The sequence below is a fragment of the Vicugna pacos genome, chromosome 18 (genome assembly GCF_048564905.1).
Source record: "Vicugna pacos chromosome 18, VicPac4, whole genome shotgun sequence".
Classification (NCBI taxonomy): Eukaryota; Metazoa; Chordata; class Mammalia; order Artiodactyla; family Camelidae; genus Vicugna; species Vicugna pacos.
In genome coordinates this window covers 13188249-13213574 of record NC_133004.1, presented here as the reverse complement: position 1 = coordinate 13213574, position 25326 = coordinate 13188249, and the positions used below count along the sequence as shown (strand labels likewise).

General features: G+C 44.1%; 1 protein-coding gene across 3 annotated transcripts in view; it reads left to right on the top strand.

Annotated features, from left to right (window-relative positions):
* Positions 1 to 25326, top strand: part of SNX29 (sorting nexin 29) — a 478692-nt gene that overhangs the window by 32105 nt on the left and 421261 nt on the right. For all 3 annotated transcript variants that reach the window (XM_072942171.1, XM_072942172.1, XM_072942173.1), the window contains exons 4-5: positions 4683 to 4807; positions 24442 to 24622. In XM_072942171.1, the coding sequence (XP_072798272.1) occupies positions 4683 to 4807; positions 24442 to 24622 (306 nt within the window). The remainder of the gene's footprint in view (positions 1 to 4682; positions 4808 to 24441; positions 24623 to 25326) is intronic.

Here is a 25326-nt window from a genome sequence, read left to right as displayed (position 1 = left end):
AAAGGGCTAGTTAGCATTTGATTATGTGTTGTATTATCATTTAACCAATTACCCAAGTGTCAATTCTTTAGGTGTTTTTACCTTTCCACAATTGTAGATTGTTTGGATATTTTCATTCTTACATCTTTATCTGACTTGTAGATTACTGCCATGAATTGATTTCTGCCCATAAAATTCACTGGTTAAAGGATGTGAATCTTTTCGAAAACCTAATTTATAACACTTAAATATAGGGCATGGCCCATTTCAAATGATTGTCATGTAAGGCCGCAACTGGCTACCACAAGGCCAGTTGATGATTATACTGTCTGAAATCTGAGACATGGCTAATGCTGTTAATTACTGATTTTTATGAGTACAGATAACTCCATTCTAGATGACATTGGAGCTTTCCACATGAGGATAATCCAGTCTATTTTTGTGATTATACTTGATTTTCCCAAAAAGGTTCCGGTAAAGCTATAACGTAGTAAAAAGATCAGTTTGAAATTATGCCCTCCGTCACCAGATTAATTTGATGCAGTTCTTAAAAATGCAACTTTTATTGCTGATCCTGTCTAATATTTACCATAAATGTCTAACTTTTACCATAAAAAAGTACGGGATTCTTAAGATTCTTATTATAGATTAATGTGGCAGGTTAAGCAGTCTTGAAATACAGGACAAAGCTCAGGAAAACCAATGCTTGCAGAATTTTAGCAGTAAACCAGTTAAGCTCATACGGTGTCCAGCTGTGTTGGTGTGGGTAGACAGTTTAGCAGGAGGAGGTCATTTCATTTTCCATTCATTAACTCCTTCACTACTTCGGCAAGCTTTTACCGAGTGCCTTGAGGGCAGGTTTTTTTTTTTTTGAGCAGCTTTATTGAAGTCTAATTTGCATACCATAAAAATCTACTCCTTGTAAGTGTACAGTGCAGTGATTTTTTAAAAAAGTAAATTTATAGAGTTATGGAACCATCACCACAATCCAGTTTCAGAACATTTTCATTGCCCCAGAGTTGCCTTGTGCCAGTTTGTAGTTAGTCCCTGATCTCAGCCTTAGGCAAGCACTGATCGACTTTTAGTTTCTGTGCATTTACCTTTTCTCGACATTTCATAGAATCACACAATGTATGGTTTTTGGGTCTGACTTCTTTTCCTCAGCATAATATTTTCAATCCTCATCCTTGTAGTGTGTGTTCCTTTTAATTGCTGAATAGTATTCCAGTGTATCAATATACTGCATTTTATTTATCCATTCATCTGGTAAACAGCTGTAAACATAAAAACTTGAAGTGGTTTTCTTGGCTGGTGCCTTTTATTTAAGAAATTTTTTTTTAGTTTTTAAAAGGTTGTATTTTGGGGTTTTTTTTTTCTGGGGGGGAGGTAATTAGGTTTATTTATTTGTTTAATTTACCTTTTACTGGAGGCACTGGGATTAAACCCAGGACCAGGTACATGCTAAGCACTCACTCTAACACTGAGCTACACCCTCCCCCAGCTCCCCCCATGCCTTTTAAAAATATGAAAACATTCACTGTTAAGTGCCCCACTTAATTAAAAACATGGGCAATTCATTAACTTATAGTAGAAGTTAGATGTGAGAAAATCTAACTCTAATGGGGGCAGCCAGCCCCCCAGAGTGGATGCCAGAGAGTGCTCAGCAGAGAGCATTCTGGGAAGTGGAAGGGGCTGAGCTGAGAAAATAAGGAGTCCATGAGAGCGGGTTCCCCTTTCATTTTGCAGGGATTATCATGTACCTAAGTCAAGATGAGAAGAGATGGAAAACCTTTGGGTGACATGATTATAAATCAGTGCCCATGGTATGCCCACCACAAGCTAAAGGCTGTAGGTTCATGTGGTAGTATAAGTGTGTTCTCCTTGGTTCCCTAGTCTTAATGGACTTGGGTTTGGATTGCAAATTATACAAGATCTCCTGAGATGCATTGCTCACCTAAGTATACATCACGTTCATATTCTTAGTTCTCTGATGGGAGGGACCATTTTGGTTACATTTACCACAGAAGCCAGGCATCATACTAGGTGCTGGCACAACTAAGATGAATGAGACGGGATCCTTGCTGTCAGAGAGCTCAAGTTGGCAAGGGGAGATAGCTGTGGAAAGCAGATTGTTAACAGAGTGATTGGCCAAGCGTGCAGCACGAGGAAGCACTCAGGAAGGCTTCCTGGAGGAGGGGACCCTTAAGCTAAGTCTTGAATGACCAGTAGGAATAGGCTCAGGTCAAATGGGAAGGTGAAAAGGGACGTTTGGAGGGTGTTAAGTAGACTCGCCCTCAGCAGGGCAAGGCATCGTGATGAGCTAATTATAGGATAACGCTCACCTGGGTTTTCTGCTGTGTTGGGTTGATTGTGACCTGTGTGCCACTAGAAGGTAACACTGCTGACGTGACTCAAACCTTGGGGACCAGATTTGTGCTGTTCATCTGCATTCCATTCCTCTTAGGGGCCAGGTGTTATTATAGAGTTGGCGGGGTAGTTACTGACTTGTGTGTTGGAGCCAAGCAAACTGTTTATTGAGTTAATCATTGCTTTTGCAGATGATTCCTTTTAAGGTGCAGGCTGTGGTTTATCATGGAGAACTTTAAACACAGCCGAAGGTTTTTAGTCCCCCTGTTCCCCCACCTTGAGACAGGGCTCTGGTCAGGCTTCATTTTGCTTTGCCTCTGTTTTGGTTCCTGTGGGATTTAGATACTTTTGGCAGGTGTCCCAGCTTCTGGGAAGCCCTCAGATGTGTGCCTTGCTTAGATATGCAGAGAGATTAGCATATGTACGTGTAATATTTAAGAGTGACATCTGCCCATCAAAAAGGGTTGTTTCAATGTGGAGGAGTATTCTGGGACCCCGGGTTCAAGGTTAATAACCCTTTTACCTACTCACTGAAAAGCACTTATGGAGCACATGCTACGTACCAGGTGCCGAGTGAGCTAGGTGCAGGGGGGCCAGGAAGTCAAGGTAGGAGCTGGAAACCAAATAGTTTAGTTGAGGGCGAGTGTTAGGTTTGGGATGCCAGGTAGGGTTCCTTCCTGTGTAGGGCTAACTTGGGTCAATGGGAGTAGTAGCCTGGAATGCTGCGATAGATGAGTGATGTCTGTCATGGGCACAGGCTAGAGAGTAAATGTAGGGGTGCTGTGTATTTGCTGATGCTGTGTTAGGGTTTTCTGGTGTAGGCAGAAGACTTGAGTAAAGGTGGTGTATGGGAGGGGGTGGGCTTTTGTCTTAGAATAAAGCATGTTTGTCTTGATATTATGGGGTATAGTGGAAACTGACCATCTTGGATCAGCATGTGTCTGGGTAGGGCCGGAGGACAGACGTGCTGCTACTTATGTACTTACTATGAGCTCTCTCTCAAATGTCTTTAAGCCTCAGTTTCTTGGCATGTAAAATGGAGATAATACCTGCCTCCACATATCATAATGTTGATGGGAGGAGCTAATGAAATCATGGATATGAAAATGTTTTACCACCTACAGAGTGATAAACACTAGGAGTATTATTACTATAGGTGTGGGGGTGGGTGGAGCAGGAAATGCCTGTAGTTAGGCAAGGATGAGCCAGATGGTGGTGGCCTCAGGGTCTTTGCACTGGGCCCCGCTGCCCAGCCTGCTGCTTCTTGTCATATCCAAGTCATAACTCTAAGGTTACCTCCAGTCAAGCCACAGACTCTAAGCCTGTTGCTGTCCTGGCTCCACCTACCACCTCATCCTGTTTTATTTTCTTCAAAGTTCTCATCAACAGAAATGGTCTGGTTACCTTATTTGTGTATCTCCCCCTGATAAAACTGCGGAAACGTGGTGAGGCAGAGACCTCCTCTGCCTCACTCCCATCTTCATAGTCTCAGAGCCTAGAACAATGCCTGGCACTTAGGAAAAGTTCAGGGTTCTTAACATTTGCTGCATGAGTGAATGGAAGAGTCTTTGAAGTCCACAGATCCAATTGGGCTGGGGGCCAAGGAACCTTGGAAGGATTGCTAAGAACAGAGTGTATTTGCTGTGACCTCATCTCTTTGTGAACATGATCCTAAATCTCCCGTTTCTTTGGTTAGTGAGAAATAAATTCAATTAAATGCACAGTAATTGTAACTTAATTGAAAATTCCATCAGCTTTGGATCTGACTTCACAATGTAATCTCTTATAACAAAATGAAGAACAAGAATCAGAATTCATATTTTTTTTTAGGGTATGTAACAGGCCATGAAATTACACAGTGTTTCCAATTTGGCAGGCTGGTGAATTCAATCTCTTAAAAGATAATCTTATATCATAAACAACATGATGAGAATTAGAGTTGAAACTTGTGAATTGGATACAATTAACACCCAGCCCCTCCCCACGTGGAACTGATTTGTTTTTAAATTGGCTTTTTTTTTTTGCTCCCCTGCTGGCTGGCACCAATTCCATTTCCCCTTGTTTCTTGTGAATTGTTACTGCGCTTTCACCAGGCTGCTGAATGTGGCTAGACTATGTGGGGCTCCCCTCAGTTAGGTGAAATGAACATAAATGGGGGGAGCTGTGTGGAGTCAATTACATGTCAATTACCTGCCTGTAACTCCAGGTGTCTAGTGTGTACCTTCACACTGAGGTTCACACCTGGCAAGTCACTTGCTCCCTGGAGATGCTGGGGCCGCACTGGTTGTTTCTCTCCCTTCGTAGGGTGGATTGATGAATCATTGGTTCTCTCGCAGGGTAACCTGTTTGTGTGCCCAGTTTGAGGCTGTCCTGCAGCATGGCTTGAAGAGGAGTCGAGGATTAGCACTAACAGCGGCCGCCATCAAACAGGCAGCGGGCTTCGCCAGCAAAACTGAAACAGGTACTGCTCGGCCTGGTGCACAAAAGGATGTTCTTTGCTCTTGCTCTTTTTTAAAATTTTCATTTTATTTTTTTAATAGTGGGCAAGGTAGTCATTGTGTGGGACTGGTGGGGGTGGGTGGCAGGTGATGGTGCCGAAATCCACGTGTAAGGATGTGTTAACTCGCAGTCAGTAACGATGTTGTCTGGCATCTTAATTTAAATGAGGTCACCCTTTGTGCGTAATCCTCAGAGCCACGTGTTGCAGGCTCTGAGGGATTCAGGGGCCTGCAGCCAAGGTACCTATTTAACCAACGTGGTGGCAATTGCTGAGAAATTAACTGTCTGTTCTAATTTTACGCAGAGGGATAGCACAGCATTTCATAGTTAATTCTGTCTTAACAGCAGTAACAGCAACAGAGACAACGCAGGTCTCTGAGCTTATAATTCTACCATCCATTTTAAAGTTATCCTATGTCCTGTGCTCCTGTGTCTCTGAATGACAGGAAAAATGCTAATAATAATAACTCTTAGCACTCATGGGTACTTAGTGCAAGCCTGGCACTTTGTTAGTCTTTTGTATAAATGAACTTGCTCAGTTCTCACAACAGTCATATGGGTGGTTGGGACCGTCATCTTCTCCACTGTGATTTGTTCAAAGCGATTTGCTTTGGATTTGAACTTCGCAACGTATCATGTCATATAAAAGACGTCCTATGTCCTTCTTCTCCCCCCACGTTTGTTTTATTTATTTATTTATTTTATTGTGTTACACTGCTTTTTTAAAATATATGTATTTTCTTGAAGTATAATCTGTTTACAATGTTGTGTCAACCCGCACATTTGAAAGAGTGGATTCTTTCAGTCCCTGTTTGTGGCTGCTGCCCTGAGTTCCCAAATCTTTCTCATTTCCTGTGATAATCAGTGTCACTGCTGAGTAAAATGTGTCACCTCCTTTCACAATGAAAAATCAGCACTCGCCAGGTTTGGTGGAGGCGCCCGTGGAGATTCTCTGGTGACTGAAGCAAATCCTTTGCCTTTCCGTTTCACTCTGGTTGGCATGTCTCCCCTTTTCTCTCAGCCCTTCAGCAGATCTTTGTTTCCTGTTCATCTCACCGGTTGCTCATTTTCAGAAATGAATGTGGTTCCTGTTGGGGCCAGGGGAGAGTTGCGAGAGGGATTCCTGTCACCACTGATCTTTCTTCTGTGTTCCCTTCTTTAAAAGTCAGGGATATAGGGGCCGGTTCAGAAGAAGAGCCAGTGCGAGGGGCTTCAGTCCTCATAGAAACCGCAGCTAGCTGCCTTGGCCACCTCAGATGTTAGCCTCAGCTGTCTTGGTGGCATCTTCTGTCCAGGATGCCTCCCTGAGTCTCTGTATGTGGGGATGGCGTCGGGCTGGTTGATGAGCTGTTTGAGGACGTGGCCTTTCCCAGAGTCTTCCTTGCTTGCTGGGCCCTCATGTTTCTCCTTGTTTCCTTCTTACCTGTCTGTGGGGGAGCCCCACCAGGCTCTGGGCCTGCCTCCCTCTGGGTGAGGGCAGCTCCTGCGCATGGCAGAAGCAACCCTAGCTCTGGAGTCAGGCTCTGGGGTAAGTCTGCTGTGACCCTGGGAAAGGTCCCCTCTTCATTGTTTTCACCTGTACAGGTAGAACGTCCTACGTACCTGGGGAGGGGAGGGGTTGTCAGGATTCAGTGAGAACCTCATGTGAAGCACCTGCTTCAGTTCATAGACCTTAATCAATGTTTAACCAGTTACTCTTTGCTCCTAAACACCCTCTACACTTTTAACCCCTTTCTCCTTCTCACCCCCTTGCAAGGCTCTGCCCTTCTGACCACGAAGAATGGCTCTTTCTATTCCCATTTAGACAAGAATTCTTGTGTTTTTGTTACTTGACCCTGATAGTCGTAGAAGCGCCCACACGTTTGCAAGGCATCACCAACATTCACGATTTTGCTGTTTCTCTGCATCTTAGCACTTGCAATCCCGAAGAGACAGACGAACAAGCAGTCTCTGGCTTTGTTTCTGCTAAGGAGGGTGTGCTGAGCAGCCTCCCAGCCAATTAGAAGCAAAGGAAAGACCAAACTAGCTTAGCCCTTGAGTGGCTGCCAAGGGCTTCTGTCATCATTGTCGGCAGTGTTAATTAACCATCCACAGGGTGCAGGATAGTCCTTGGCTGGTTAAAGCCTCTTTCCTGCTATTGAATGTTTGATTAAAAACCTCATGAGAGAGGGAGACAGGTGTTTTTCTTGACTGTTAGTAGTTGGGAAAGATCAGATCAATGACTTCTTATGGTTGTTCTTAAAGCCATTGGAATGACCTTGCCAGGCAGAATGAAGCAAAAGAAATCTGAAGAGGAGGATTGTATGGGAATGAGTGTTGCTCTGCTCCCTTGTCCCTGCTGGCTGCTGGGCTGGGCCCTTTGTGTAGCTTAGTGATTGGATGGCAGGGTTGAAATCCCCTCACAGTGACTCGTCACGTGTGAGCTCTTGGGGACATCTCCTCTCTGAGCTTGTTTCCTCATGTGTACCATGAGAGTGATAACAGGACTTGTCACTCAGGGTTGTGATGAGGGCTTGAGGCCTTGGTGCTGGGCTTTCAGAGCTGGTGCTTGATTATAACATGCCAGTAACTTTCCAGGATAAGTGATGGTGTTCTTACCTTTCAGATGAGGACACTGAGGCTCAAATGAGTTAATAAGTTGCAATAAACAAACAAACAAACAACCCAATACAAAAATGGTCAGAAGACCTGAACAAGCAGTTCTCCAATGAAGAAATACAAATGGCCAATAGGCACGTGAAAAAAGCTTGATATCTCTAATTATCAGAGAAATGCAAACCAAAACTACAATTCAGTATCACCTCACACCAGTCAGAATGGCCATCATTCAAAAGTCCACAAACCATAATGCTGGAGAGGCTGTGGAGAAAAGGGAGCCCTCCTGCACTGCTGGTGGGAACGCAGTTTGGTGCAGCTGTTATAGAAAACAGTGTGGAGATTCCTCAAAAAACTAAAAATAGACTTACCATATGATCCAGCCATCCCACTCCTGGGTATATATACAGAGGGAATGCTAACTTGAAAAGATACATACACCCCAGTGTTCATAGCAGCACTATATACAATAACCAAGATATGGAAAAAGCTAAATGTCCATCGACAGATGACTGCATAAAGAAGTTGTGGTATATTTACACAATGGAATACTACTCAGCCAGAAAAAAAGAATAAAATAATTTTATTTGCAGCAATATGGGTGGACCTAGAGATCATCATTCTAAGTGAAGTAAGCCAGAAAGAGAAAGAAAAATACCATATGATATCACTCATATGTGGAATCTAAAAGAAAGAAAAAAAGAGGACACTAGTGAACTCATCTACAGAACAGAAACAAACTCGCAGACATAGTAAACAGTCTTATGGTTACCAGGGGAAAGGGGGTAGGAAGGGATAAATTTGGGAGTTTGAGATTTGCAAATGTTAGCCACTATATATAAAAATAAATACCCCCCTAATTTCTTCTGTATAGCACAGGGAACTATATTCAATATCTTGTAATAGCTTTTAATGAAAATGAATATGAAAATGAATGTATGTATGTATATGCATGACTGTGACATGTGCTGTACAACAGAAATTGACACATTGTAACTGACTGCACGTCAATTAAAATTAATTAAAAAATAAAATAAAAAATAAAAACTACTTTCCTCATTAAAAAAATGATAAGCATTTAGTTTGGAGGAAAAAAATAAAAATACTCAGCATTCAGCAGAGTGCTTACCACATAGTAGGCACTCAATAAATGTCTGTTGAATGAACAAAAAATAAGTTAGTAAGTTGCCCAAGTTCTCACAGCTGGTAAGTGGCAGAGCTGAGGATTCCAACCCAGGTCAGACGAATGTCAAATTCCTGGCTCTTCCCCGCTCCCGCTGTCCTCTGGCAGCAGGCCCGATGCCCATTACTGCTCCTCTGTAGACCACTCTAGCTCAGTGACCTGAACTGAAAGTGACAGGAGAGAATGAATAACAGTGAATTAATCCACAGGGCTGTTGCATTAGCTCTGTTTCTAGATGAAGAGAGAAAAGCTAAGCTTCAGAGTAAAGACTGAACAAAATGACATTTTTTTTAAACTTTTTTTTAAAAAACAACTTTATTGTGGTATAACATCTGTACAGGAAACTACACATATTTCAGATGTACAATTTGAAGAGTTTTGATAGATGTATACACCTATGAAACCACCGCCGCAATCAAGATACCTAACATTTCCATCACTCCCCAAGAGGTGTAGATTTCGAACTCCCAATTTATCCTTCCCACCCCCTTTACCCAGTGGTACCCGTAAGTCTGTTCTCTATGTCTGTGAGTCTGTTTCTGTTTTGTAAATAAGTTCATTTATGTCTTTTTTTTTTTAGATTCCACATATAGGCTGTAGCATACGGCATCTTTCTTTCTCTTTCTGGCTTACTTCACATAGAATGATGATTTCCGGGTCCATCCATGTTGCTGCAAATGGCATTATTTTATTCTTTTTTTCCTGACTGAGAAGCATTCCATTGTATATAGAGACCACAATTTCTTTATCCAGTCATCTGTTGATGGACATTTACGTTGTTTCCATGTCTTGGCTATTGTATATAGTGCTGCTGTGAACATTGGGGTGCATGTATCTTTCTGAATTGTAACAAAATGACATTGTTGAAAATTACAGTACAGTAGAAAATCCTGAGAGTCTGCCTGGGCATGACTGAGTTTGGTTGTCTGGGGTTAGGGTGCACGTAGGACTGAGTTTGGAAACTGGTGCCCTTGTTACAGTGTATTTAAATAAAATGTTTTTTAAGTTACCAACATTTAAAAATTATGAGATTTTATGTTGAAATATAGATTTCTAGGTTTTCTTAAACTTAAAGATCTGTGAGTCTGGGCCCACATTTACTGTTGACTTTGGAGCCCGATACCCCTGCCCTCTGTAGATGGGGCACAGGTGCTCTAGTTCACCCCCGTCTCCACCGCTCCCTGTGGCCCCCGACACCGGAGGTGGTATGTTGGCTGCCATTTATTGTTGCACTGTTGTCATTGTTCCCACTGTTCTTATCTGAAATTCAGCAGTTTTTGAGCATAAGCACCTCTAAAATTGTAAACCTTTGAGGCCAGTTTCTAGAGTTCTGAAACAGTTGTTTTTGTCCATTTTGTCCAGTTTTGTAGTTGCTTTTTGGGGGAGAGGATTTGTTAACCTTCTCACTTGGCTGTAGCCAGAAGTCTCTTATTTTTTGATTTTGTCTTACTTTTGACTACGTTCTTACCTTTGCCCTGATTTGGTGTTTTCGACTGAATGCCAGATGTTGTATATGAAGAACTGCAGCGATGATTTGAAGTTTGGGATGATGTCACCTTTCTTCAGAGGGGGCTTGGTGCTGCTTCCCAGGCAGTTAGGGTAGAGGGAGATCAGTTTAATCCAGTCGAGGACTGAGCCCTTCACACTTGGGCTTTAATGTTTGTCAGGACTGGCGTATTTCATTTCTTTTTTATAAGTTTATTTTTTTTCTTTTTTCGCTCCTTGTTTTGGAATGGTGGGGAGGGTGATTAGGTTTATTTATTTATCTATTTGTTTATTTAATGGAGGCACTGGGGATTGAACCCAGGACCTGGTGCATGCTAAGCACGTGCTCTACCGCTGAGCTATACCCTCCCCCCAGGACGGGTGTGTTTCTGCTTTGGCCTTATTCCTAGGATGCAGAGCTGCTGTAATAAATTTCCACACCCTAGGTGGCTTTAAACAACAGTGAGAAATTTACTCTTTCACAGTTCTGGAGGCCAGGGGTCCAAAATCTAGGTGTCAGCAGGGTTGGTTCCTCCTGGAGGGCCCTGTGGGGTTTGTGTTCCCAGCTTCTGGTGGCTGTCAGCAGTCCTTGCTGTTTTCGGCTTGTGGCTTTATCAGTCCAGCCTCAGCCTCTGTCTTCACATGGCCTTCTTTCCTCTAAGTCCATGTCTGTCCTCTCCTTAGAAGAACATCAGTCCTGTTAAGAGTCCTATTAGAATCAGGGCCCACCCTGCTCTAATTACATCTGGAAAGAGCCTTTCCCCAAATAAAGTCACATTCTGGGTTCCACGTGGACATGAATTTTGGGGGCACACTATTCAGTCCAGTATACAGCTGAACCCCTGAGGTGTTTACCAGTGCCCTTCCTCTTTGATAGGCCCTGAACTCTACTTTTTTTTTTTTTAAAGACCCTGTCCAAATTCTGAAAGCTCCACTTAACTTCTCATCAGAGAAGCTCTATATTTGCAAAAAGCTTCAAGGGCAAAATTGGGCTCTACATGCAGACTCACATCTGTGGACGTCCCTTCTCTTCGGGATCTGAGCTCCTCTGGCCTTCCCTGCTGTTACAGAGCTCCTAGGCCTTCAGTTTTGTTTTAATTTAAAAAAAAAGAAAAGAAAAATCTGGCTTTCTCACTTGCTACTGTTTTTCTGGGGCTTCTGATTCAAGCTAACTTTCTGTAGCTGACAGTGTGGACCCTTGAAGTGATGCTTTAGCATGTGCCTTTCCCAGTGGCCAGACATGCCCCCTTTGTGCATGACCATCTTCAGTTACTTGCCTACAGATCAGATACTAGGTTTTCTTTCTGAGATAAACTGTAGCCTGGGAAAGGGAGCTTGCATGTAGTTTTCCTTCAGTTTTGTGATGATTTTAATCAGTGCCCACATACGTCTCTCCCATTCCCTAATTTGCTGTTAGGTGTTTGTTTGTTTTTGGTTTTAGCTGAGTATTCAGGTTTCTTTTGTTGACTTGGGGAGTTTTTACCCAGTCTTACCTGACCTGTGAGGCGTTGGTAAGGTAGGCATCGTTCTGAGCAGTTACGCCGCCAGCTCAGCTGCGTCTCGGAAATAGCAGGAAGCTGGGGCAGCCACTGTTAAGAAGTTCCTCTCAGGGGTCAGAGCTCCTTTGCCAGCGTGGATTCCTCAAGTTGGGACTGCATAACTAAAGCAGTTGCAGTTTTGCTTATTTCTTTTTACAGTTTTTCCCCCAAAATGATTTGTAGTTGTGTGTGCAACACTTTGCTGTGATACGTGTGCTCTACAATAAAAACCAAATCTAATATATATATTTAAAAAAAGGAAGCAGTGCCCATCCCAAACTGTGATCCCTTTGAAGAGATCACCCAGATAGTTGGGTTACTCAGAACCCAGAGAAGCTTAGAAAAAGGTCACCCAGTGTGTCTCCTTTAGGATTCAGCCTTCTATGCCCGGGAGAGCCGTTTTCTCTGGCTTTGACAAGTGACTGGATTTATCTACACAGACAGTTGATTTGGTGGTGGTGAGATGGGGGCCTGCGTTTTCAGAGTCTGGTCCTGCAGTTTGTTTAAACTTTCCATTCCAGTTATGCAAGTTAGCGTGAATAATTACAGCAGACACTGGTTATTCCCTGCCCAGCAGTTCTGTCCCATCTTTCTTGCAAATAAAACTCTGATTTTGTTCTGATACTGTGTGGCCACGAGCTTCTGGCCTGAGGCTAGCTGTAGGAGGAGTGAATCTGGATCACATCAGGCCAGCCATAGTAATTTCCAACTTGCTAATGGTTGTTTTAGGAATAGACATGAGATGCAATCCTGACCAAGGGGAAGGAAGGAGAGGCCTATTGAGGGGCTTCTGAGAAATCGTCTTGCTGTTTAAACAGACACGGGAAGGATTATTTTATGGTCTTGGGTTGTTGTGTGAGACAGTGATGTTTAGAGTTGTGGCAGTGATTTTGTGACCATGAGGAGGGGGTGAGATGAAAGCCTGTTCACTCAAGATGGCAGCTCAGAAAGATGGAAAGTACCTGGATCCGTGATGATGTAGCCGAGCTACTGAATTAACCAACACTAAAGCTCTCCTACCTCAGGACTTAATGTTACGTGAGAGAATTAATTCCCCACTGTTTCAAGCCATTTTGAGTTGGATCTCTTTTTACTTGCATCCAAAATCGTCCTAACCTAAACAATAGAGAAAAGCAAGTCAACTTCAAAAAAAAAAAAAAAAAAAAGTCAGAGGCTTGTGCTCCAGAAACGGGAGGAAAGATGTGTGATTAGCACATTAATCTTGAAATGACCCCTGGATGTTTTCTGCTCTTTCTGATGAACCACAGGCCTGGCTTTCTTAGTGTTTCCTAGTGACTCATATCGAGCCGCTTCTGTGACCCGGGAGACTTGTTAGACCCTTCTTGCTCGTTATTCTGTTTTATTGCTGAAAGGATTATGCATAGTGAATGACAGTGTCCCCATTTTACAGATGAAGAAAATTAGGCTCAAATATGTGAAATAATTTTCTTACTGTTCCAGAGCTAAAAAGTTGGCAGAGCTGCAATTTCTGCTCAGGCTTACATGGTTGTGATTCTGAAGCTCCTACTTTTATTTGTAAATGGCATATTGTTTCCAGAAAGAGGGCTCTCTGAAAGATCATGATCCTCCCAGTTTGAATTCATGAGTAAATTAAGCAGAAAGTATTGAGTAAGTTATGATCGCTCATTGCAGAGGTCAGCAAACTGTTGTCCCACCACCTGTTTTTGTAAATAAAGTTTTATTGGAACATAGCCACAAACATCCATCTACTTACTGTCTAAGGCTGCTTTGAGGCAGAGTTGTGACTGAGACCAACTGGCTTATAAAGTCTTAAGTGTTTACTATCTGGCCCTTTACAGAAAGTTTGCTGACCCCTGTCTTAGAGAACAAAGATCAGAGGATATCACCGTATCCTATCATCACGCTGTATTCAGTTGTCCGTTGTCTGTATGCCCTACTAGTGGGTGAGCTCTGGGAATGCTTTACTTCCTCCTGATGTTCCAGCATCATGTCTGGAAGTATAAGGGTTTTTCAGTAAAATATGTTTGATAAGTACATTTTGGTTGGAAGGAAGGGCATTATTCAATGTGCATAGTACTATATTTCATGATTCTGGAGGTACCGTAAGCCAAGATCACTCCAGAGTGCTACCTTTTTCTGGATCATAGCCTGCGCCCTCTCACTGTGTCCTCACATGCTGGAAGAAGCAGGGATCTCTCTGGAGCCTCCTTTATAAGGGCACTAATCCCATTCATGAGGGCTTCACCCTCATGACCTGAGGGTCCACCCAAAGGCTGATCTCCTAACACCATCATCTTTAGAGGGTTAGGATTTCAACAGATGCATTTTGAGGGGACACGTTCAGATGATAGGAGCGGCATTTCAATGGCATAAGCTTGGAATTTGTTCTTGTTAATCACTAATACATCGTCATCAGGTTATGTGCTGGCAGTCTGTTACGAGGCGACAGGCAGGATTCAGAACGTACCAGGGACACGTTTGTTATTGTTCAGGTGCTTGTCTTGTAAGAGTTCACTTTACTTTTCCTTATCTGTTCAGCAGCCTTAGGCACCTCTGACTTGGAAACATTGTCTTGCCTTCTCTTCTGTAATGCCACAACCTCCTGGCATACTTTCTATTTCTTTGCAGATCCTTCCTGGCATATCATTCACTTCTACACCCTCAAATATTAAATATTACTTATCCACAGATTCTGTTGACTCTTGTTTCTACACATACTGTCTGGATTCGTAGGTGAAAGTTGCTATCTGAGTGTTGATTCCTTTAAGTTATACTTCCTGCAGATCACTCTCTGTCTTTCTCTTGAGTGTTTCTGTTCGGATGTACCATGGACTCATCAAAGTGTCGAAGACTGATTCCTCATCCCCAGCCCCCCACCCCGTGTCTGCTCCTGTGTCTCATGCTTAGGGCCCTTTGCCCAGGTCCCCTGGACAGCCCGTGGGCTTCCTCCCAGCCTCCTCCTCCCCTGACAACTGCTCAAACTTGTTTTTTTCTCCTTCTCTTTTAAAAATTGTCATAAAGTATACATAACACAAAATGACATTTTAACCATTTTTAAGTGTACAGTTCAAAGGCATTAAGTACATTCACACTGTACAACCATTACCATCATCCATCACCAGAACCTTTTCATCTTCCCAAATTGAAGCCTTGCCCCCATTAAACAGAAACTCTCCATTTTCCCCTCCCACTAGCCCCTGGCAACCACCATTCTACTATATGCCCCTATGAATATGACTACTTTATGTACTTAATGTAAGAATCATACAATATTTGTCGTTTTATGTTTGGCTTATTTCATTTAGCATGGTGTCTTCAAGGTTCATGCATGTGTAGCATGTGTCAGAATTTCCTTCCTTTTTAAGGTTGGATAATATTCCATTGTATGGATGGACCACACTTTACCCACTCCTCTATCAATGAACACCTGGGTTGCTTCCACTTACTAGCTATTGTTAAAAGTGTGGCCATGAACATGAGTGTACAAATAACTGTTCAAGTCCCTGCTTTCAGTTCTTTGGGGTATATACTCAGAAGTGGAGTTGCTGGACCATATGGTAATTCTGTGTTTATTTTTTTGAAGAACCACCATACTGTTTTCTGTACTGGCCACTCCATTTTAAATTCCCATCAGCAGAGCACAAGAATTCCAAATTCTAATTTCTCCACATCCTCACCAACACTTGTTGTTTTTTGTGTTTTTGATTATAGCCATTCAGATGGGTCTGAAGTGGTATCTCATTGTGGTTTTGATCTCATTTCTCTTAAAGTTTCAGATTTTTCTCAAGAAGTCGTTCATGAGCTCCCCACTCACTGGTTCAGCCAGATTATGCCCCTTCTGCAGTGCTGGGTCCTCCTCTCATCAGATGTCCATATGGCACCGCCTGTTTTCTTGACTCTCTCTCTCAATAGTCAGGGATTGGGTCCATCCTTGCACATATTTGTAGCTCCAGTGCATCGTGAGGAGCCTGGCCACCAGAGGACTACATTCAGAATAACGACGCGAGGACCCAGACTTCAGGACATGCAGCTCATTCTCCTGGGAAGCCAGACCCCACCCCCTTCCATCTGTGCACTATCACAGTTGAAAGCAGGTGGTATTAATATACCCCCAACTGTAAAATTAGAGAAACCGACTTCCTTGATCCTCAGTGGGGATTTTTTTAAATGGTTGAGTACGTTTAACTCAAATCAGAGTTTGTATTTTCTCTTCATCGGGTCACCTTGGGTAACAATTTCATTTCTGTAGAAAACTCATCATGGAGGAAGCTGCATGTGCCAGGAGAACCCCAGGCCCATCCTTTTGATGGTGAGGGGAAGTCCACTCCCCCACCCTCCGGTCCCTGTCATGTTTTCAGTTCCCTCTTTGTGTTTCTCTGTTGAATTTCTCTATTGTTCACAAACTTGCAAATCAGCTAGTTCTGGTGGAGGAGATATTATAATGGTGTCTGCCGAAGAGGCAGAAAAAATGTCCAGGGGTGGTGATAAAAATGTTTAACAGCTGGCAGGGAAGTGCTTGCTTCAGGGAGGGAGCCAGGAGCCAGAGTGCCACCCCCACGGGCTGGGTGTTAACCTGTGCGTTGCTAGATTTGAGCCATGTCCACAGGGCCATGTCCACAGGCCTGGTGGTAGAGGGGGTGTCTTTGACAGTTGGGGTGGCTAAGAGTTTGGGCAAGTTTGGCCATTTACTAAGGAGCATGAAACTGTCCCAGCATATTGGGATCTGGTAGAGCTGGACTGATGCCTGTTGGCCAAAGGTGACCTCTGGCTGTTTCAGAGGTGTTTAATCTTGGTGTCCTGTAAATTAAGACTCAGATCTGGCCTCTGAGTTGTCAGTTTTGAGTTATTATCTAGCCTGTTGCTTCCATGGGTCCTTTGCTTTGCTTCTGTCGGCATGAAAAATGGCTGTTCAGCAGAGGATGGAGTATACCCACCCCTAAATGGAAACAAGACACGATTTTAGGGGTAATAAAGGAGGTATTGTAGACGCTTGTATCATGTGGGTGAAGGCCAGGTGTGCTCAGAACTCAGACTTCAGATGCTCAGGGGCCAGACAGCTGACAGAAATGAGTGAATCAGGCCAGTGAAGGGTGCCAGGGAGTAGTGTCAACGAGGAGTCCCCTGGCCACTGCAGAGTAGTCTGGGATATGTAGTCCGTCTTGGGGTTCAGGTAGAAAAGAGGATGGGTGTGGAAGAGCAGCTCACGGTCTGCCGTGGCGGAGGTTTTATTCTTCTCTATAGAGTGTTCAGAGACCCCTCTTTATGGGCACATTTGAATAGAGACCTAAGGAAGTGAGGGAAATGGCCGTACTTTTACTGGGGGAAGGAATCCCAGGCAGTTCAAGAGTGTGGGCTGGTCAGTTGCTGGTTTGCTCTCAGATTGACCCCCTGCCCTTCCCCTGCAGACTCTATTTCCCAGGTTCCTTTGCCCATTGTTTCAGTGGGAGGTGGTGGTAAGTTTAGAAGGTGAGAGGAAGAGGGAAGCTGGATTGTTTCTTCCTCGCAGCCCCGCTCTAGGGAGCATCTCTAGCAGTGGCTGTGCTTCCTCCGTGGTCCATGGAGGTCTCCCATGACCAGTGACTGCCGGTCAGCCCTCTCTTGTCCTCCCTTTTCCTCTGAGTGCCCCTGCCACAGTCCAGCTGTTGCCTGCAGCCCTGATAGCACCACCTCTGCCTTCTGTTCCTCTGGCTCTAGGGATGGGCTGGCTTTCTGACATCAGTTACTTCTGGGAGGCCTCATTACCTCCTGTTTGGCTTTTGATCTCTTCCAAACTCTTTGTAACAGATGTTCTGTATGAAATTCCTTCAGTGGACCACCCGGTGTGGTTTCTGCTTTCATGGCTGGGTAGGCGCTGAGGTGGAGCAGGCATGGCTTGTTGGGGGAATGGCCGGGTGACCGGTGAGGCTGTCGCAGGGTGAGTGACAAGGAGGTGGAACAGGGTGAAGCAGAGAGGTAGCGGGGAGCTCGGTCACGTACAGGCAGTAAGTGGCAGTTTATCCTCCTTTCTTCGCTTTATTTTTGTGATCTCCATTCACCCCGACCAGGATAATTGGCGCTTGTTCTATAGAGTCAGTAGTTTAAATTTCAATCTACAGAAGTCTTCAAAAGCAGTCCAGTATCTCATGTTATTGTGCATTTATTCATTCTTTAAAAATATGTCAAGTTCTGAATTATATACTTTAAAATGGCGAATTTTATATTAAGTGAATTTTACTACAATTAAACCTGAAAGTGGCTAAGTTACTTTTAATTGGTAAGTTTAAGTTTTTTTCTAATGGAAAGGGAGTTTAAAAAATAACTAAAACAGGATTTAACAGCAGAGTTAATGTCAGTTGTAGAAAAATAGTGACAATTTCATCTCTACTCCAAAAAAAAAGTTATCAATCAATGTAAAATGGTGCAGCCACTGTGGAAAATAGTTTGATGGTTCCCCAAAAAGTTGAACACAGAATTACCAAATGATCCAGCAATTCCACTTTCAGATGCATACCTAAAAAAATTGAAAGCAGGAACTCACTTGTACGTAAATGTTCATAGCAGCACTGTTCATAAGAGCCAAAAGGTGGAAACAACCCAAATGTCAATTGACAGTTGGAATAGATAACAAAGTATAATCTATACTATACATAATGGAATTTTTTCAGCCATAAAAAGAAATGAAGCACTGATACATACTATAACATGGATGAACCTTAAAAATATGCTTAAGTGAAAGTAGCTAGATACAAAATGCCACATATTGTATGATTCCACTTAAATGCAGTCTCTAGAATAGTCAAATTCATAGAGACAGAAAGTAGGTAGAATAGAAGTTACCAGGGATAGGGGCGTAGGAGGGGAGTATGGGGGAGTTAGTGTTTAATGGCTATGAAGTTTCTGTTTGGGATGATGAAAAAGTTCTGGAAATGGACAGCGGTGATGGTTTCACAGCATTGTGAAGGTACTTCATGTCACTGAATTATACATGTAAAAATGGTTAAAGTGGTATATTTTATTATGTATATTCTACCACAGTTTAAAAAAGCAAAAAGACAGTCCCAAGTTTACATCGTATAAGTCTTTATTATGTATTCTTGTTTAAAGCACAGTCCTTGTGTTCTAGTTCCAGGAGGCAGTCTTGTGGCTGGTTGGGAAATGGCCAGATGAGAAAGCCACAGCCCCTTATTGGAAACTCTGCTTTGCCAACCCACTTGTGTCTCATAGTCGGGCTCGTCCGGATTGGGATGTGACTGGGATTCGGGAGTCTCTGTGCTCACCCAGGTCTCAGCCTGGAATATGGAAGCACTTGGTTTGCCTTTTGTTCCTAGAGTGGTCGAGATCATGAGTGGCTGATTCTGTTAGTTTCCTACCTGAGATCCCTTCCCCTTTTCCTCCTTGGCCTAATAGAACCCTGATTTTGCTTGGGGCTGCGGGATGTCCTCTAGGTCATGGATCATGAGATCTCACCAGTTGTGACATACTCTCCGCTCCCTGGTGGTTTTCTTGGATTACTTATCCTTGCCTGAAGAAAGGGATGATAGAGCTGGCTTTATCTTACCCTCTTTCTTCTGCTCCAGTTGCGGGTGTGATGTGCAGAGTGGTGACAGTCCTCTGAGACAGTGAGGTGCAGATCAAGAGGTTGGAGATTCTGCCCATGACAGAGTTTTTGAATCAGCTGTCTAATTCCAGACTGAATATGTGAGAAAAATAAGCCTTTGTTTACAAGGAGCCTAGCTCCTGATCATTGGTTTTTCTGTTTCTTGTTGAGCAATGCTTTGGTTTATTTTATTTTAGTTTTTTTTTTTAGGGGGAGATAATTCGGTTTATTTTTATTTAATTATTATTATTTTAAAAAATGGAGATACTGGGGATTGAACCCTGGACCTCATGCATGCTAAGTATGTACTCTGCCACTTGAGCTGTACCCTCCCCCACGTTTGTTTATTTTTGAGAGATGCCTTCGGCCCTTCAATGTGTGCAGGCATCGCTCAGTGCCTGCCGTGGTGTCAGTCTCCCACAGTGACTGTCAGATGGTTGAAGAATGTGCCCTAGCTCACTGCATTAGGCTTCTTCTGGCTGTAAGTGACAGCCAACCACTTAGACAGACTGAAGCAGAAAAGGGCACTTACTGACTCAAGAAACTAAGAAAACTGGGGGTTGAGCTGGGTCAAGAGGCTCAGCATCTCCCGTGTCTGTCCCTTTGTCCCTCTCAGCCCTGCTTCTCTTTGGGTTGGCATCTTTCCCAGGTGGGCCACTCTACCTGACGGGGGGAAAATGGCCCTGTGTAGCTCCAGATTTACGCGAGTGTTAGAGCTCCTACTTCTGGAATGGTGGTTGGCAGACTTCTTCCTTAAGGGGTCAGGTAATAAGCACTTCAGGCTTTGTGGGCCACAGGTCTCTGTCGCAACTTCCCAGCTCTGCCTTTGTGGCAGGAAAGCAGCCAGGTCTTTACCAGATGACTTGTAAAAAAAACCAAAGGACATGATTGTGTTATAAAACTTTACTTACAAAAACAGGGGTGGGGGTGCTGATTTTGGCCCTTGGCCATTGTTTGCTGACTTCGATTCTGGAAGGAGACAAGACCTCTCTTCTAGTGGTTCAGGTAGAAGTTGTGGGGAGGGCCCAGTGGTCCAGGCCTGGGGCTAGGGTGAGGCCAATGAGGCACTCACTTCAGCCACAGAATTTAAGAGAGCACCAAAAAACTCAGCAGTCAAGAGAAATAATATTTTCATGCAATATTTTTAAAAGTAAAAATTAATACAGAAAAAAATCCGTCATGTACAAAACATCAAACCGGGCCAGGATGAGAGAGGGCTGAGTGAGGCAAGTTGAGGCGCATGCCCTGCTGTGGCCAGGGGGTTGCCCAGCCTGGGTCACCCGCCCGCCCTGTGGGAGGGAGAGGTTGGTAGCGCTAAAGGCAGCAAATGGAACATGGTTCTTTTAGAAAAAGAGGGTGTTGCTCCCAGAAGAAAGGGCAGGAATGCCGTTTGCCTGCCTTGGTGCCTTGGCACCAAGCACTTCATATGTATGCTTTATTTTCTCATTTTTTTCCCTCTTAGGAAACCTTAAAGACAAGTACTGTTATCCTTATTTTACTGAGGAGGAAAATGAAGGGCAAAAGAAGTTGCCCAGGGTCACACAACGCCTGAACTAGAATTTGAGCCAGGGTTTGTGCCCTCCAAAGTATGCATTCTTGAATTCTTGGCATCGATTAAAGTTGAGGCCTGTTAGAAACCTTGCCAAAGTCCCTGTGCTATCATTTATCCTCTGCCAACAAGTGCCCCCAGGTAGCTCACCTCTAGGCGCCCTTCCTGGCTCTGGGTCTGGTTGGCAGATGGCTTTCAAGAGTTTGGAGAACCAGAAGCCATCTCCCACTTTTGGAATCAGCCCCGAGTTTAAAGCTGTAAGAGATCAGTATATATTCCCAAATTAAATTACAGCCACTCCAAGTGTTAAGTGGCAGGTGAGCTGCTCTTTAAATAGACCACGTTAATTCTGGCAGTGGAAGTGGAGCCCTACAGGGATAATGATGATTATCGTCAGCATCACTCTGGCAAGCTTTGGAAGGATTCTGTAGCAGTAAGCGATTCGCGGAATTGAGAGGTGAAAACATGCCTTAAAGTGTTTCATGTGTGTATTCAAGGTCAGGGGGAGGTGACTGCAATTTTCAGGAAAGACAGGATGCAGGTGGGAGTCACTTAATTGGAATCGTGATGGATTTATAGATGGTTGTCTGGTGTGTTACAAAACAAGTTATTGGCTGGCTGGCTGGCCGGCCCAGAGTAATACTCTCACCAGATTCCCTGTCCTGATTTCTGAGAGAGGCTTCAAGTAGAAGCAAGGCTGTTATGTACTCGTGAGGCTTGGGCTGATCCTAATGGGTTTCAGAAGGGTGTGAATTTGGTTTTTAGGGCTTGAGACAGAAGGTATTCTGAGTGAACTACCCTTCTGGTAGTTTTTTTTTTATAAACATTTTTTTGTTGAGTTATAGTCATTTTACAATGTTGTGTCAAATTCCAGTGTAGAGCACAATTTTTCAGTTATACATGAACATACCTATATTCATTGTCACATTTTTTTTCGCTGTGAGCTACCATAAGATCTTGTATATATTTCCCTGTGCTATACAGTATAATCTTGTTTATCTGTTCTACATTTTGAATCCCAGTCTATCCCTTCCCACCCCCTGCCCCCTTGGCAACCACAAGTTTGTATTCTATGTCTATGAGTCTGTTTCTGTTTTGTATTTATGTTTTTTTTTTCGGATTCCATATATGAGCGATGTCATATGGTATTTTTCTTTCTCTTTCTGGCTTACTTCACTTAGAATGACATTCTTCAGGAACATCCATGTTGCTGCAAATGGCATTATGTTGTCAGTTTTTATGGCTGAATAGTATTCCATTGTATAAATATACCACATCTTCTTTATCCAGTCATCTGTTGATGGACATTTAGGCTGTTTCCATGTCTTGGCTATTGTGAATAGTGCTGCTATGAACATTGGGGTGCAGGTGTCATTTTGAAGTAGAGTTCCTTCTGGATATATGCTCAGGAGCGGGGTTCCTGGGTCATATGGTAAGTTTATTCCTAGTCTTTTGAGGAATCTCCATACTGTTTTCCACGGTGGCTGCAACAAACTACATTCCCAACCTGCTGGTGATTTTACCAGTCGATGTGAGACATTTATTCGAAATGGTCTCAGAGGCTGGCTTGATCTACAAATGCATACATGCCCTTGTACGTCCAGACACATTTAGATGCTGTTAACAGAAAAAGGAAAAGTGGGAACAGCACACATGTTCCCGTGTAAGAAGGTAATGATTAAACAAACAGTGGTTGGTCATTATGGGCTGGGCATCACACTCAGTGTTTTACCTCCCTTTTCTCCAGTTATCCCAATGACTCTGGGCGATTCTGCACTTTGGGACTTTAAGGGAGAAGAGTGTGAAGCTTTGCCTAGTTAGGGGCTTGCCCAGGGTCATTCCACTGAAGATCTCTTCACCTGTTGCCCTGCCTGCTAGGCCAGAAACTTGTTAGGGACGAGTTCTTCTGGTCTTCCTGGTGGCCCATGGCCTCGCCCAGCTCATGGCTCCCGATAGGAATGTAGTCCCTGCTCGTTGAGCTGAACTGAAATATCACAGTGAGCTTATTAACCTGGTGCCCAGTTTATGGTGATGTGTGTATTTGCATCCTTCTGCAAGGAAGGTGCAAAGATCTTAACACATTCTTAGAGGAGTCCTGAGTCTTTTTAGCTCCTGGACTGGAATCTCCATCTGGCAGCAGACACAGCATTTTCTCCCTCGGGATGTTAAGCTGTGGTGAACACGATCATTTTGAAGAAGGCAGAGCCCCCCTCACTTCACAGGGCAGTGTGAGCATGTGGTTTGCAGGGAGACAGCTCTGAGGTCTGTCTCTACTGCTTACTGGGGATCACTGGGCGAGTTACTTCACTTGTCCAGGCCTCAGGCCTTGTCTTTGACACGGAGGTAGTCTTGGTGGTTCTGAGGACTGAGGTCGGATGTAAAGTGTTCAGTGCAATGGCTGGTACGTGGCTAATGCTCAGTAAGTAGTAGTGGTTGTCACGATTGTTGCTGTTATTATTATTGGCAGCATGAAAAGTGTTGATGAGTCATTGTTAAGTAAGGAGGATTGATCACCAAATTAGGTATACACTAGAATTACAACTATGAGAAACGTCTGTATGCATGTGGACCAAAAAGGCAGGATGTGAGGTGGTATTATGACTTTCTGTGGATAAAACCAAACTTCTTAGCTTTCCTTTGTAGCCTAAATCTGTTCCTATTCTCATACCTATGGAACTCTCTCCTAAGGGACTAGAAATGAGGACAGTTAGTCATGTACAGGGATGTTCAAAGCAGTATGTAGGGAAAGTTGGCAGTGCATCATGTTTCCAGCAGTAGTGAAATAGTTAGATTATGTTTAACTGGGAAGCCATCAAAAATCATGTTTTCAGAGATCTTTAAATGTGACAGGAAAATGTTCATGACCTAGATAAAAGAAACAAGCCAGGGTGCAGAGTTTGTATGTGTGTGTATGTATTTATATGTATGCGCATGTACACATGTACAACACACAGTATGATGGTGCAGTAGTTTCTTATAGCCGCTCAAACAAACTGCCATCAACTTTGTGGTGTAAAACAACACAAATTAATTTTTCTTACGGTTATGGAGGGCAGAAGTTCAAAGTCAGTTTCACTAGGCTGAAGTCAAGGTGGATGGCAGGGCTCGTTCCTTCTGGAGGCTCCAGGGCAGAATCTGTCCCTTGCCTCTTCCAGCTTCTGATGGCTTCTGGCAGTTTCTGGCATTCCTTGGCTATGGCTGCATCACTCCAGTGTCTGCTTCCCTGGTCACGCTGCCTTCTTGTCTGCATCAGATCTCCCTCGGCCTCCCTCTTTGAAAGACGTTTGTGATTATATCAGGCCCATGGGGACTATCCAGGATAGCCTCTCCATTTTGGGTCCTTAAATTAGTCACATCTGCAGAGTCCCTTTTGCCGTATAAGGTGACATTCACAGGTTCCAGGGATTAGGGTATAGTTATCTTTGGGGTCATAATTCAGTGATCACAGATGCCAATTTTCTATAAAAAAAAATACAGGTGCAGGCATAAAGACTGGCTTGCGAATGTCGGTTGTCTCCGGATGGTGGATTGGGGGTCGTTTTTATTTTTGGTCTGCTCTTCGGTATCTTCCTTTAAAAGTGCGTAAGGAGTAACTGTGTTACAACCCTGACAAACGCCGGTGGGCGGTTACTGTGGAAGTGATGAGCGCCCCGGGCCGGTGCCGCGGCGCCGCCCGCTGTCTCCGCAGAGCCCGTGTTCTGGTTCTACGTGAAGGAGGTCCTCAGCAAGCACGAGCTGCAGCGCTTCTACTCCCTGCGCCACATCGCGTCGGACGTGGGCCGCGGCCGCGCCTGGCTGCGCTGCGCCCTCAACGAGCACTCCCTGGAGCGCTACCTGCACACGCTCCTGGCCGACCGCGGCAGGCTCAGGTACCCGGAGGGGGCTCTGCGGGGGCGGGGGGCACATCCGCAGACCTGACCGCCAGCTTCGGGGCACCACCCGGGCTTCCCTCTTACAGCCTCGCCTTGTTCAGCTGCGCTGGGGGGCCGGTGGACCTGGGAATAAACCAGGATGCCTGTGAGGGGCTCCACGTGGCAGCTGATAGCAGGCACCCCTGTAATGCTAGTTATTATCAAGGCCTCGGGTGTGGAGAGAGCTTTGGTCTTAGGACACAGCCTGAACCTCACTTAGAGGAATTTTAATCTGGATTTCTTTCGGCTTCAGAATTTCTTTCTCTTTAGATGCTGAGTGTTTAGTACCCTGTCTCGTGTTGTGTCTTTCATTGTGGGCTGGGTACTGTGTAGCTCCTTCTGGTTTTTTTGAGGTTAATCAACCCCAAACCGACTGAAAGAAATAGGGAAGTTTTAGGCTGGGGAGAGGAAGTTATTTGTTACTAAAAACAATCCCCCATTTTATTATGTTTTCTTTTTTTCTTGATCGTAAAGTTTACTCTGTCAGGTAGTATAAGCCAGGTTATGCTGCCCTAACAAGCGTCGTGTAAACCTCAGTGACTTGAGACAGCCAAATTTATTTCTTCCCCTGCTACATGTCTGTCATGGGTGAGCGGGGCTAGGGGTGCTGTCTCACTGCAGGGACCCAGGCTGACAGAGACTGTCTCTCTACATACACTTTC